This window comes from Orycteropus afer, unplaced genomic scaffold (assembly GCF_000298275.1).
Source record: "Orycteropus afer afer isolate SDZICR_OR568_19922 unplaced genomic scaffold, OryAfe1.0 scaffold00010, whole genome shotgun sequence".
Classification (NCBI taxonomy): Eukaryota; Metazoa; Chordata; class Mammalia; order Tubulidentata; family Orycteropodidae; genus Orycteropus; species Orycteropus afer.
The window spans coordinates 4,608,987-4,621,897 of record NW_006921597.1 but is presented as its reverse complement, the minus strand read 5'-3'; the positions used below and the strand labels follow the sequence as shown (position 1 = coordinate 4,621,897).

The following is a 12,911-nucleotide window of genomic DNA, read 5'->3' as shown; positions in this document are numbered from 1 at the left end:
GCCTTCAAGGAGATGGATTGATACGGTGGCTGCGATGATGGGCTCAAGTATAGCAGGGATTGTGGGGCTGGCGCGGGATCGGGCAGTGTTTCATTCTGCTGTGCACGGGGTCGCTATGAGTCGGAAATGACTCGATGGCACTTAACAACAACAATCAACTAGGAGGTAAAAATGGACAATTTGGATGACAGAAATAATCATTGCTATTTTTGTACACTTCTGGTAGCATAGTACCTAAGGCACTTGACTGCTCACCAGAAGGCTGGAGGTTCAAACCCATCAGCCACTCCTCAGAAGGAAGATGGGGCAATCTACTTCCTTAGTGATACTGCCTTGGAAACCCAAGGAGGGGTCGCTATGAGTCAGGTCCGACTCGACAGCACATAACAACAACAACAACAAATCATTTGAAGGACTAGAAATAAATTATGAGGTTGAGCTATATGAAATGTTAGCATTTTAACATTTTTGACCTGCAAACACAGTAATTTCATATGGTCAACTTAATAGATAGATAAGGGTGTGGACCAGATTTGAGTTACTTGTTTACAACAAAGAACTCTACTAACTGATTTTAACTGACATCTACCCTGCACCCTTCCTTCCCCGCTCCCAAAGACAATTTATTTCTTTCGGCTCTAAGCAAAGATGGATTGGCCATGGGCCTTATTTATAGCTGACTTTTCCATCTCCCTTCTTTTCTTTCTCTTAACGTTACTTTTAAAAAAAAAAAAAACAGTTGCTGTTGAGTCCATTTTGACTGAGGGTGACCTCGTATGTGTCAGAATAGAACTGTGCTCTATAGAGTTTTCAATTGCTGATTTTTCAAAAGTAGATCACCAAGTCTTTTTTCTCAAGGCACTTCTGGTGGACTCGAACCTCCAGCCTGCTGTTTCAGCAGCCAAGCATGTTAACCATCGCACCATCCAGGGTCTCATTGACATCATTTAGGCACTTATTCCTCATGTCACAGTCCTCTTTCTAGATGCCCACTCTTCTTTCTTTTGGGTACTGGGCTGCTGATAGGGGGTTACTATCTGTGCCCCAGAGTTGTGGTTCTCCATTCTGTGAACACAGCCTTTGAGAGAGCAGCTATTTAACAGGAGGTCACAGGAAAACCCTTTCCTCCCAAATATCTTCCTCACAATCATTAGAGATTAATTCTATCCACAATATTAAATATTAATCTCTGTAAGCATCCTCTTTGAGTAAGCAAATACACCTTCTCCTCACTTTTGACTATCTCATCATGGATTGAATTGTGTCCCCAAAATATATGTATCAAGTTGGCTGAGCCATAATTCTCAGTGGTTTGGAAGTTATGTAATGATGTGATTTGGCATTATGCAATGATATAATCATCCCCCATGGTGTTATCTGATGTTATCAGCCAATCAGTTTTAAGGGGATTAGGGTGGGAACTGATACACTTACTCAGGTCACAGCCCTTACCTGATATAAGGAGTTTTTCTGGGGTGTAGCCTGCAACACTTTCTTTCTTACAAGAGATAAAAGTAAAGAGAAGTGAACAAAGAAGGAGGGACCTCAGTGTCACTAAGAAAGAAGAGCCAGAAGCAGTGTTTATCCTTTGGATCCAAGGTCCCTGTGCTGAGAACCTCCTAGACCCAAGGAAGTTTGACACCAAGACACATGCATTTCCAAGGAACACTGGGCCCACACATGTGGGCCTTGCTCCTAAACTGTGATCTGATGGAGAGAGAAAGCCTTCCCCTAGAGCTGGGGCCCTCAGTTCAGACCTCTAGCCTCCTAAACTGAGAAAATTAATTCCTGTTCATAAAAGCCATCCACTTGTGGTATTTCTGTTATAGCAGCACTAGGTCACTAAGACACTCATTATCCAACATTTTGCATTTAGAACCACAGTAAACAATCTACTATCCAACTTTTGCTCATTAACGACAGTACATCCAGCAGTAAAGAACACCACAGTACAAGACAAGCTTAACACTGACTGAGATGATTAAGGTTGTATCAATTTGGCTGGGCCATGATTCTCAGTAGCTTAGCAGTTATGTAATGATATAATTTGGCAATTATGTAGTGATATAGTCATCTTCTCTTTTGTGAGCTGATGTGGTCATCCTCAATTTTTGCACAATGCCAATTTTGCACAATAACCTGGTATTTGGAATCTGACCATGTTGATAAATGAGGAGAAGGTGTACATTCATTCCCTTACCACAGTGAATGGCTCTGTTTTTACATCACTGTCCCCTGAAACACTAATAAGGGGATACTGGGCACCAAGAACGACTACCACCAGCCACACTCCCAGAAAACTACAATACTGGCTGGAAACACTCTGAGAATGACTTTAGAATCAATTTTTTTCTTGCACTCTTCCTGCTGGCCCCATTGTTTTTCCGTGAGGGGTAACTCATTAATAGTACTCATATCGACCATATAAACATCCCCATGATGCAGGGCTTGCAACTGGCTCCTTTCTGATAGTTTCTCATCTACGTAATTTGACTGTCCTGGTTCAAGCCTCCAAGGGTGGACTCCACTGACAAAAATATACCCCCTTAAGAAGTGTTCCTAAGACAAGGTCCTTCCAGCCTCTCAGCTGTACCAATTCCCTGGGCTACAGATGCCACACTAACTGAGACCTATCATGGGATCAGCAACAATGACTTCTGGGAAGCCATACTAGTTGGGAGCATCTGAAGGAAACCATGCCACATGAGACATTACCCTTGCAGGTGGCTTAAAAGCAATGGAGGCTAGTAGTGAGGGCAAAGGGCCAAGGTTAAACATAGGATGAAGAGAGATAATGCAGGGGAACCCAGAATCCTACATTCTTTGACATTTTAGGACAAGTTCATAGGACCCTTCACTCTCCAGATAGACAATAATTTTAATCCTCTCCTTCTTATATTTGTGTTTGCTTTGGAGGAGCTCCCTAGGTTTTATATGAAATTCCCTAAGCTGACTTGGGTCTTCTATAAAATCTCGTCAGCCACCTTGAACAGAGACAAGGCTTTCATATTAGATATGAGGGGAGAGACCCACAGAGTCCTCTTCCCTTCTACTCCTTTAAAAACCAAAAAACCAACTCACTGCCATTGAGTCAATTCCAACTCATAGTGACCCCCTAATGGGTTTCCAAGGTGGTAAATCTTTACAGAAGTAGATTATCCCATCTTCCTTCTGTGGAGCAGAAGGTGGGTTTGAACCACCAACCTTCTGGTTAGCAGTCAAATGCCTTAGGCACTGTGCCACCAAAACTCCCTTTAGCTCCCCCTTAAACTCTTTAACATGCAGGGACTTTGCAGTCATCATTCCCCTTGTCTCTAAGCACAGTGGACCTCCAGGCACATAGGAAGATGTACCTCCTAAGTCCTTCCTCAACAGTGAGACTCAATGAAAAGGCATTTGCCTCTCTGCATCTTCATGACCCTTTTCTTCTGCCAGGAATGAGCTCCCCATTGGGACAGCCACTCCAAAGACATAATTTTACCTTTTGGTTCACTACTTGGTGATCTTTCTCAACCAAACTCATTCTGCTTTAACTCCACTTCTGGAATCCCTTCTTTGCTGAGGCTCATAGACCCTGAAAAATGTTAGGTGTCCTCCTTCTCCAGGGAACCAAGAAGTACAGATTTGTCCCCACTATCCAGAGCCACCTAAGATGGACTGAAGGGAGTGTGTGCCTAACCTACACACAGGCTAAATCCATTTCTTAGAGCAGTAACCAATCTCAGAATCAAATCAAATTTGCCCTTAGTCTTTCAAACTAAGCCTATTTATAGATTCAGCCTTTATTTCCTTCTTATTTGGTATCCAAAACTTGCTTTCCACTCTTGCTCTGCCTATCCATCCTTGGTTGATGTAAAACTTTCTCACTCTGGAGTTTCTGACTTTTAATGTCTCTACTTCTAACCATTTTTTTTTTCTGTTTTTAATCTAAACATGCAATTATTTTATTCTGTATACCTGACTCTGTGGAGAAAACTGAAGAACAGAAATATGAAAAGGGCATAGTCCTAGTCCTCAAGAAGCTTACAGTCTAGCAGGGGCCAGCACCCAGAAGCACAGATCATGAGAGAAAATATAATCTCAAAGCGAGGGAATCTATTTTATTCCTCCAAGAACAGGATGACATTACTGTCTCCTCCTACTAGGAGAAATTTCCTAGAGATAACATTGGATATTGTGCTCTTGGGGTAGGCTTGATTAAAAATGAACATATATTGACCCCACCCAATACCAGATTTGGGCCACACAATCTGTGAAATCTAGAAGTTGGAGCAACTTAGAAATAAACACAATTTCTCTCCCATTTGCAGAGACAACGCCTGGAAGCAAAATCTGTCAGTACCTTCACTCTGAAATGTCATGCAACCTACTACTCTTCCCCACAACATGAATACACATGTACACATACTTATACACACAGTCATGCACACACATACACTCACTTCTATACATAGACACACATATAAAGACAAATTCACACACATACACACTTACATACACACATGCACAAACTCAGGCACGCACACTCACACACATTCACACACTGACATGCACAATGACACACATTCATACATACTCTCACACACATACACATACATACACACACAGTCCCAGTGAGGACTTCTAACCAGGGGCCTAATTACATGGGAACAGAGTTTAGCAGCTCTTTCAGTCAAGAAAGTTCTCACACTGAAGCTTGTGAATGACACTTCGTAAAGAAGCCAGGGTACTGTGTCAGGATATCATGATTGTGGCTCTGCAGGCCTGACATCATGGACTCATTGGGGCTGCTGCTGAGGTTCTGGAAGACACTATGAATATCTCTTCTTATCCTCATCTGAGCTCAGAGTAAATTCTGAGAAACACCCAGGGAGCTGACATAATGGACACCAAAATGCCCATTTTACTGTTGACAAAGGTGTCTGGAATCCATGGTATAGGTGTGAAGGCTGTATGAACTGGCTAGAACTCTCCTGAAGTAAGCTGACTCCCCAAAAGTGCTGGCCCTCTCTGATAAGCTTACCACACAATGGAAAAACAGTGTGGAAGGGTGTGTTCTCTATGGGTCCTGAAGAGTTCCTTCTCCCAGACTCAACAACCAGACCAGTCACTCTAGTTCTCAGTGGGAGGAATGAGAAGGGGATGGGGTTAGAAGCCAGGAGGACTTCTTCATGGATATCTCTCCCTGAAAAATGCAAAATGGAAAAGAAGTGTGTCTTTAGCCACAGGTCCTTCAAGCATTCTCTACACTTAAAGGGACATGCTATCAGCTAACCACCACACTCTGATAGCACTGCTGTGAGAGGCTTACAGGCTAAGAAAGATATATATGAGTCATTTTAGAGGAGTGCATTGGGTGGCTGTGTCCTCCTCATCCTTCCTGTCATAGTCTTCCCTTCCAGAGCCTCTGGGCCATGCTGGGATGGATTGAGATCGACAAACCTGAACACGTTTTGGTTTGAGGTTTGGCAAATTCTGTAACTCCAAAGTATTCAACAAATGTTTTGTGTTCTGCAAAACCAAAAAACATTAGCCAAGCACTTTCCCCCTAATTTTTAAGCCCATGTGTTTTTAAAGGAAATGTAATCCGTATGTTTTGGGTACATTTATATGCAGCTCATCAAACCATGCCCTTCTGTATGAGTCACTTGATGTCTAAAATGCATTGGGAAGATCTCAGATTTATAAAAACTCTCTGTTAGCACAAAAAAGACAATAGATTAGACACTGGTTGGAAAGTGGTAAACTGGGTTCTCATGCAAAACCATCAGTTCCCTGATTTGTAAACACACCTAGTACACTTATTCTTTGCACTTGCTGGTTCCTCTCTCTCTAGAATCAGGGACCTGCCTGGCAGCTGCTATCACATCATTCAGGGCATCTTATCAGGGAGATCATTCCTGGCCAGTCTGTAAAAGTGGCTTTCCCTATCATTCTGTCTCCTAACCTGATTTATTTTCCTTCTCGGCACTTATGAATCACTGACACATATACTTCCTAATAACTATGCAATACAGACTACAAATGGTCAAAGTACATCTACATGCCTACTTCCAAGGAGAGATACCTACCAATAGGGAAGCATTTACTGAGGACCCAAATTCAACCTTAGAAAAATGACCATAAACTCTGGAGAACAAGGACTCCAATGGGGGGAAAAAAAGTAAAAGAAGACAATCTTTGTAGTGCCAAGAAGAAAACAAACAAATACTAGATGCTGCTATGGTTATAGAAGGAAAGAAAAATAAAGAAAGAGTTGAAGAATTGAAATCAGTGGTATTGGCCACTGAAGATAGATAGTTGTGCTTAAAGCAGACATCTTTGAAAATCTGAAGAAAGCTCTAGAACTCCTCAGAAAAATTCAGTCCCATTCAATTTTGCTTACAGTATCTACGTACTCACAGAACCCCTTAAATACACCCATCCATGTGCTCCAAGCTTAAAATTTTATATGCCCTTGCTACCTATGGTCTACTTGCAGAAACAGCCTATCATGAATGTCCTGTTCCAAAGAATTACCATCAAGGCAGATCTAGAGGCTTCTTTATGAAAGCCCAACTTCTATCTCTGACCCCTTACTACTAACAAGGTCTTGAGTCGGCCCAGAGTTCAGAGTCCTGAAAAGAAGGCAATAGGAAACAGTTCACTGGCACACTGTGCACCCAGACCTGGAATAAGCTAATGGGGAAGAAGCAGGGGGTCCATTGGAAATGAAAGAATAATTCTTCATTGGTAAAATTTTGGAAATAAGGGACTTTGTCAAATTTTAAACAAAGAATCTTCAAAAAGGAAAGCATTTGGCCTGGAGTCCACATGCCTGAGCTCTATTGTGGCTCTACCACTAACCTGTTGCTTGAACTAGAACATATTAGGAGTTCTGGTGGTATAGTGGCTAAGGCATTTGACTACTAACCAGAAGGCTGGTGGTTCAAATCCATCAGCCACTCCTCAGAAAGAAGACTGGACAATCTGCTTCCATAGAGATACTGCCTCCAAAACCCAAGAAGGGATTGCTACTCAATGTTGTCATCTGCAAACTGGAATTGTAAGCAAATTTTATTTTATTCAGTAGATGTGACCTTAAAAAAATTCTGAAGTAAATAAAATTTGCAAAAATCCAAATGTGTTTTAAACGTACTGTAATAATTTTATAAAGAAGCCCTTTCACATATCTTTTTTGTAAATGAAATGATCACAACTGATTTTTAGCATAAATCTGAATTCTAATATAATGTACTACATATTTCATGAGATAATTTTCAATATAATACTAGTGGTTTATCTGAAAACACTTGCAGAAAGCATACCAAAGAATATCAAATAACATCTCTCTTGTCTAACAACAGGGAGCTCTGGTGCTGCAGTGGTTAAAGCATTTGGCTGCTGACCAAAAGGTTGGTGGTTTGAACCTAACAGCCATCTTTCCATGCAAGAAAGATGAGACACTTTGCTTCCGTAAAGATTTATAGTTTTGAAAATTCTATGGCGCAGTTCTACTCTGTCCTGTAGGGTCTCTATGAGTCAGAATCAACTCCACAGCAGTGGGTTTGGTTTTCTCTGGCAGTGTAACTTGACACTGACCATCTGAGTCATCCAATTATAAAGAAACATCCCACAATCATTAAAAATATCTGAACATTAGATTAAGTGGTTATCACAAAGCTTAGGCACAACATAAGATATAAATGTCACATTTGCTGATACAGTATTATTTATATATAAAATGAAGCTTTCTGATTGAATAACCTTAGATATAACTAGGAGCTCTGGTGATGTAGGGCCTGATCCCTTGGCAATTTTGGTACTCTCTTAAGTTTGTAGATAACAAATTTAAATTTTATATAGGAAAGGAACTATTAGAAAGAATTATCAGCCAGAAAAACACCACAGTGTCTATGGCCATTTAACAACAAGGGCTAATAGTCCTACAAGTTTCAGCAATTCCTAAGAATTTCACTGTACACAGTAACAACCTACTCATAATGACAATCGTAGGTCACCAAGATTGGGTTCCATGGTATGCTCTATAAACTCTCTTTACCATAAAGCAGGGATCATGTAATAAACCTTGGAAATATTTCTTAGGGAAAAGTTACTGATTTTTAAATAAAATTTTAGCTCTTAAAGCTAATAATTTTCTGAAAAATTTTATTTGTCCACAACTCCTTGTTTCCTGATAATGGAAAATAAAATGAGGTATCATTTTGCAGGTGCTATACACACTCTGGTAGCATAGTGGCTAAGACACTTGCCTGCTAACCAGACGGCTGGCAGTTCAAACCCACCAGCCACTCCTCAGAAGGAAGGTTGGGCAATCCTACTTCCGTAGTGATACTGCCTCAGAAACCCAAGGAGGGGTCACTATGAGTCGGGGCCGACTCGCCAGCACATAACAACAACAACAACAATACACACTATTCAGAAAAAAATAACAATCCTTGGGTGACAATAAATGCATGAAATTTGTTTTAAGGAACTGATTACCAAGTACCATGTAAGAGAAAAAAACGTGACAGATTTGATTTGATGATTTAAAGTGTCAACAAACAATTTAGATAATTTAGCCTTTTGGAGGCAGTTTTTTTCATTTTTGGGTCACCTGTTCATTTCTCTCTGCCTGTGTCAACACAGTAGTGCAGTGTGTGGGTGTTTTTCCAAACACCAGGAGTCTGGCCACCACTGGAAATTGTGACAATAATGTTACAGAGATAAAAAATGTCTTTCCCAATTACTCTTACCTATTCCTCCCAGAGTCTCTGAATCCTTTAGCAAAAGGGTTTCGGTCAATTTTTAATCTTGTGATCTGGAAACAAACAAACAAACAAAAGTATGGATTATATTTACGTCAAGGTTCCCAAGTGATGCAAACAATTTATGCTGGACTACCAACCTAAAGGTTGCCACTGCGAACTCACCCACTGGTGTTGTGAAAGAAAGGCCTGATGATCTGCTTCCCTAAAGATTACAGCCAAAAACACTATAGAGCAGCTTTACCCTGTAATATTATGAGTTATGGGATCACTATGAGTTGGAATACACTCTATGGTAACTGGTTTGTTGATTTGCTTATTTTTCTGTATTTATATTATTAATTTTTTTCAGTTACTCCTTAAAAAATAACAAAAACCACTCTGTCAATAATAGCTGTTGTTTTCAACTCATTTCCTTTAGTCTGATATTTAAATTGGAGCTTGATATGGGGCTTGGGTCTGGCATATAGATGTCTGATCCACCTGACTCACTTCTCCCTAACCACCGTTTGCCCAGTAATTAACTCAATAAATTCTGCTCAACTTACCTTCCTTGGCTCAAACTGGTGATAAATCATTTGCCTAGACAAACAGTGAAATGCAAATTGGAAAATGGTGGGGGGTCCATGGTATATGGCATACAGGGAGCGCTTTAAGTGAGAACAAAGTATCACTGAATTGTACACACAAAGATTGTTAAAAAAGCAAATGTTTTGTCACCTATATATTTACCACCATAAAAAAAATTTTTTTAAAGCTGCATAAAGCAGCTGAAAAAAATACTTGATAAATAAATTCATGCCTGTAGAATAAATGAATGGATAAGTGAGTGCATAAATAAAGAATTGAATGGATCCAGTGTGATCAGTATAAACCTCCAGGCAGAATCAGACCACCAGACAATCTGCCTCACCCTAAAAGATTCAAATAATTTCCATTTCACTTGGTTGTGCCTTCCCTGATACTAGGAACTGTTCATATAATAACCTTAAGAACATGAAATGTTCATGTAAAAGAACCAAAAACTACCTCGACTTTTCCAGGGTTTTGCCTAAAGGAATGTCTACACATGTGTGACTAGATAGGACTGGATCCAGCACATCTCATCCAGGTTCCACGGCTTTCAAGTAACTCAGAAGAAACGAATGGACCATCCATTGTATCATCTGGGCTGGACAGGTCAGGGGCCATCTGATTAACCTCCACTCATTGCACAAGTCCCTTTCTATGTCACCATATCTTAGTCCCATCAACCTCTGCCGTGGTTGCATATAATACCCTCGTGCCTCTAGACTAGAACAAGCCTGACCAACAAACATGCATTCTAGTGTTTCCTCTTTCAGCCTTGGTCATAGGAGGCATTTTGATACCTTCATGCCTGAAGCAGATGTTAATGACTCACTACATTCAAGCAATCAAGACGGAGGGCACTGGGAAGCTCCGGAAAGAAGGGAAGGCACTCTTGATGAAATGTAATTCTAGAAATAAGGGAATGTCATTACTTCAGGCTATCTTCATATTTCTGATAATTGCAGAACTTAGCACGAGGACAGCTAAAGTTGTTTCCTTCACTCCAAATCTTCCCAAGTCTCTCTTCCGTCTCACTTCCTCAGAATGGAATTTCCCAAAGCCACAGTCTTTAAAAGTCTTTAAAATGCAACATGAGATTCTGACAAACAGACTCTGACTTGAAAGAAACATGCTGGCTTCAAGGTTTTTTTTTTCCCCCTAAACATTCCTTGCCTCCAGAATGGCACACTCATAACGCAGCAAAAGCAATTTTACATCTATTTTATAGTCCAGAGCAGGAGCCTGAAGGTTTGGCTTTCTAAAGTCTAGTGTCTGCCATGTGAATACCGTATTGAGTTTAAAGAGTGTCACTGCTTTTCTGTTTTTGACTTAAATTCGGTTCTTTCTTCCTCCATAATCCACAGCAATAAACCACACACTGTATTTTCTTTTCAAGTTGAGGTTATAATATTTTATTTTCTCTTTCAAGTTGGCTTATCCTGTCCAACTCATTTATGATAGGGGCTTCTGATATATGATTGCGCTGCCATGTATCGGGAGCCTCTGCAGACTGCTATAAATATAATGACATTCTATTTCATGGGCCGGGGAGAAATGGTTGAAAACCTGTTTCTCACCTCTCATTGGATCTTAGACTAAGGGGTCTTGCATAGAAATTTAATGGACAAATGCCATCAAATGTAAAAAAAAAAACCCAACACCTCCACCATACTTGTTTCAAAGCATTCAATGTGAGTAATTTAGAGAGCTTTCTGAAAAAGTGTGGCTGTGCACTCACTACTTATTTTCAAGTGCTTTCTGTGTGCAAAGCAACGTGACAGATAACACAGGTGACTTAGAGCTGTGTATGGTCAGTATATGGTTGTATAGATCAGTTTTTTTCCCTCAAGGAACTTCCAATCTAGAAGGAAAAAACAGACATATATACTAATATAATACAATATAAAAAAGAATGTGATAAGGATCACAACAAAGACAAAGAGCTTAGAAGAAACAATAATTACTCCACATTAAAGGAATTTGAGGTTATATGTTGGAGGCGGCATAAGATTAAAGTCTTGAAGGATGTGTAAGATTTTAATACATAAAAAAAAAAAAAATTCAAGAAGCAGGGAAAGGAACAAAGGAGACATTTTGTAAGAAAGACCCTATGTAAGCCAGAGCACGAAGTGAGAAAAATGAAGCACATTCAAGAAATACTGATGAGTCAAATTTGACCAAAGTATAGGGCATGGGGAGAGGAGCAGAAAGAAAGAAAGCTAGGGAGGCTGGCTTGAGACCACATCAGGGCGTTTAGCTTGTTGTATAGGCAGAGCGTCACTATGAGTTGGAATCAACTCGATGGCAGTGGGTTTGGTTTTTTGGTTTTATAGAGAGAGGAAGGAGCCTTAGTGGCAGAATGGGAAAGCTCTCTCTGCTAACAAAAAGGTTGGCGATTGAACCCACCAATAGCTCTGGGAGAAAAGACCTGGCCATCTGCTTCCGTAAAGTTTATGGCCCAGGTAATACCATCAACCACTTGGAGAGGGATCAGTACGGGAGATCCTGGACAGAGTGGGAGAACGATGTGGAACAAAACTCAAAAGCATAAGAAAAAGAAAAAAAAAAAAAAAGACGTTTCACTGGCCTGATAGAGCCTGGTGAGACCCTGAGACTATGGTCCCCAGTTACCCTTCAGGTCTGGAACTGAACTCACTCCTGTAGATTCCAGCCAAATATTAGACAGGCATATAGGGTGAACATTTACATCAGGTAGATACACTCCTTAGAACAATCAATTGTGAAAGAATAGAAGGGCAGTGTTTGCACAGGGAGATGGCTCAGGGGGCAATAATGCATAGGAAAGGATATAGAGAAGAGGTAACCACAGGGAGGAAGTGGGAAGAGAGCTGTTACATTGTGGGGAATTGTAGTCAATGTCATGAAACAAAATGTGTATGGACTGCTGTATGGAAAATGAATTTGCTCTGTATACTTTCGCCTAAATCACAAAAAAAAAAAAAATGTAAAAAATAAAAAAATTAGTTACAGTCCAGGAACCTCTGTGAGGCAGTTCTACTCAATCCTATAGGGTCATTATGAGTCGATGCTGAGTCAGAATTGACTCGACAGTACTCAACAACAACATAGAGAGAGCAATTTTAGCTTTGAAACCGAATTATGATCCTAGTTAATGCTTGTGATTACAACTTTGTCTATGTCTACAAATGCCAAGAATAATCCAGACAACATTTTGGAGGAGAAAATCAATGTATTTTCAAACTCAATAATCTTTAGTTTCTAATAGTCCCATGGTTTCCATATCAAGAGGCAGCCCAGTAGCATAGAAAGGGATACAAAGGACAGCTAGGCCATAAGTCTTGCAGTCCTATGAAGACAAGGGTATGAGGGTAAAATAGAAGGTGGAAAAGATAGAAAAAAAGTAGAGAATCCTTCCCTTCTACCCCAGTGGAATATGAGAAAAGAGGAGATAAGGAGGAAGCAAGTAGTTAGATTTACATATGTCTTAGCTGGTAGGGAGTGGGCAGGGCAGAGGAAACTGGTAGAGTCATTCTCTCTCTCTCTCTCTCTCTCTCTCTCTATATATATATATATATATATATGTATATGTGTGTGTGTGTGTGTGTGTGT

At 40.3% G+C, this 12,911-nt stretch overlaps 1 protein-coding gene across 1 annotated transcript in view; it reads right to left on the bottom strand.

Annotated features, from left to right (window-relative positions):
* The window catches only part of TBX15 (T-box transcription factor 15), a 131,122-nt gene that overhangs the window by 32,385 nt on the left and 85,826 nt on the right, over positions 1–12,911 (bottom strand). The window contains exon 6 of the mRNA XM_007948561.2: positions 8,739–8,803. Within this exon, the coding sequence (XP_007946752.1) occupies positions 8,739–8,803 (65 nt within the window). The remainder of the gene's footprint in view (positions 1–8,738; positions 8,804–12,911) is intronic.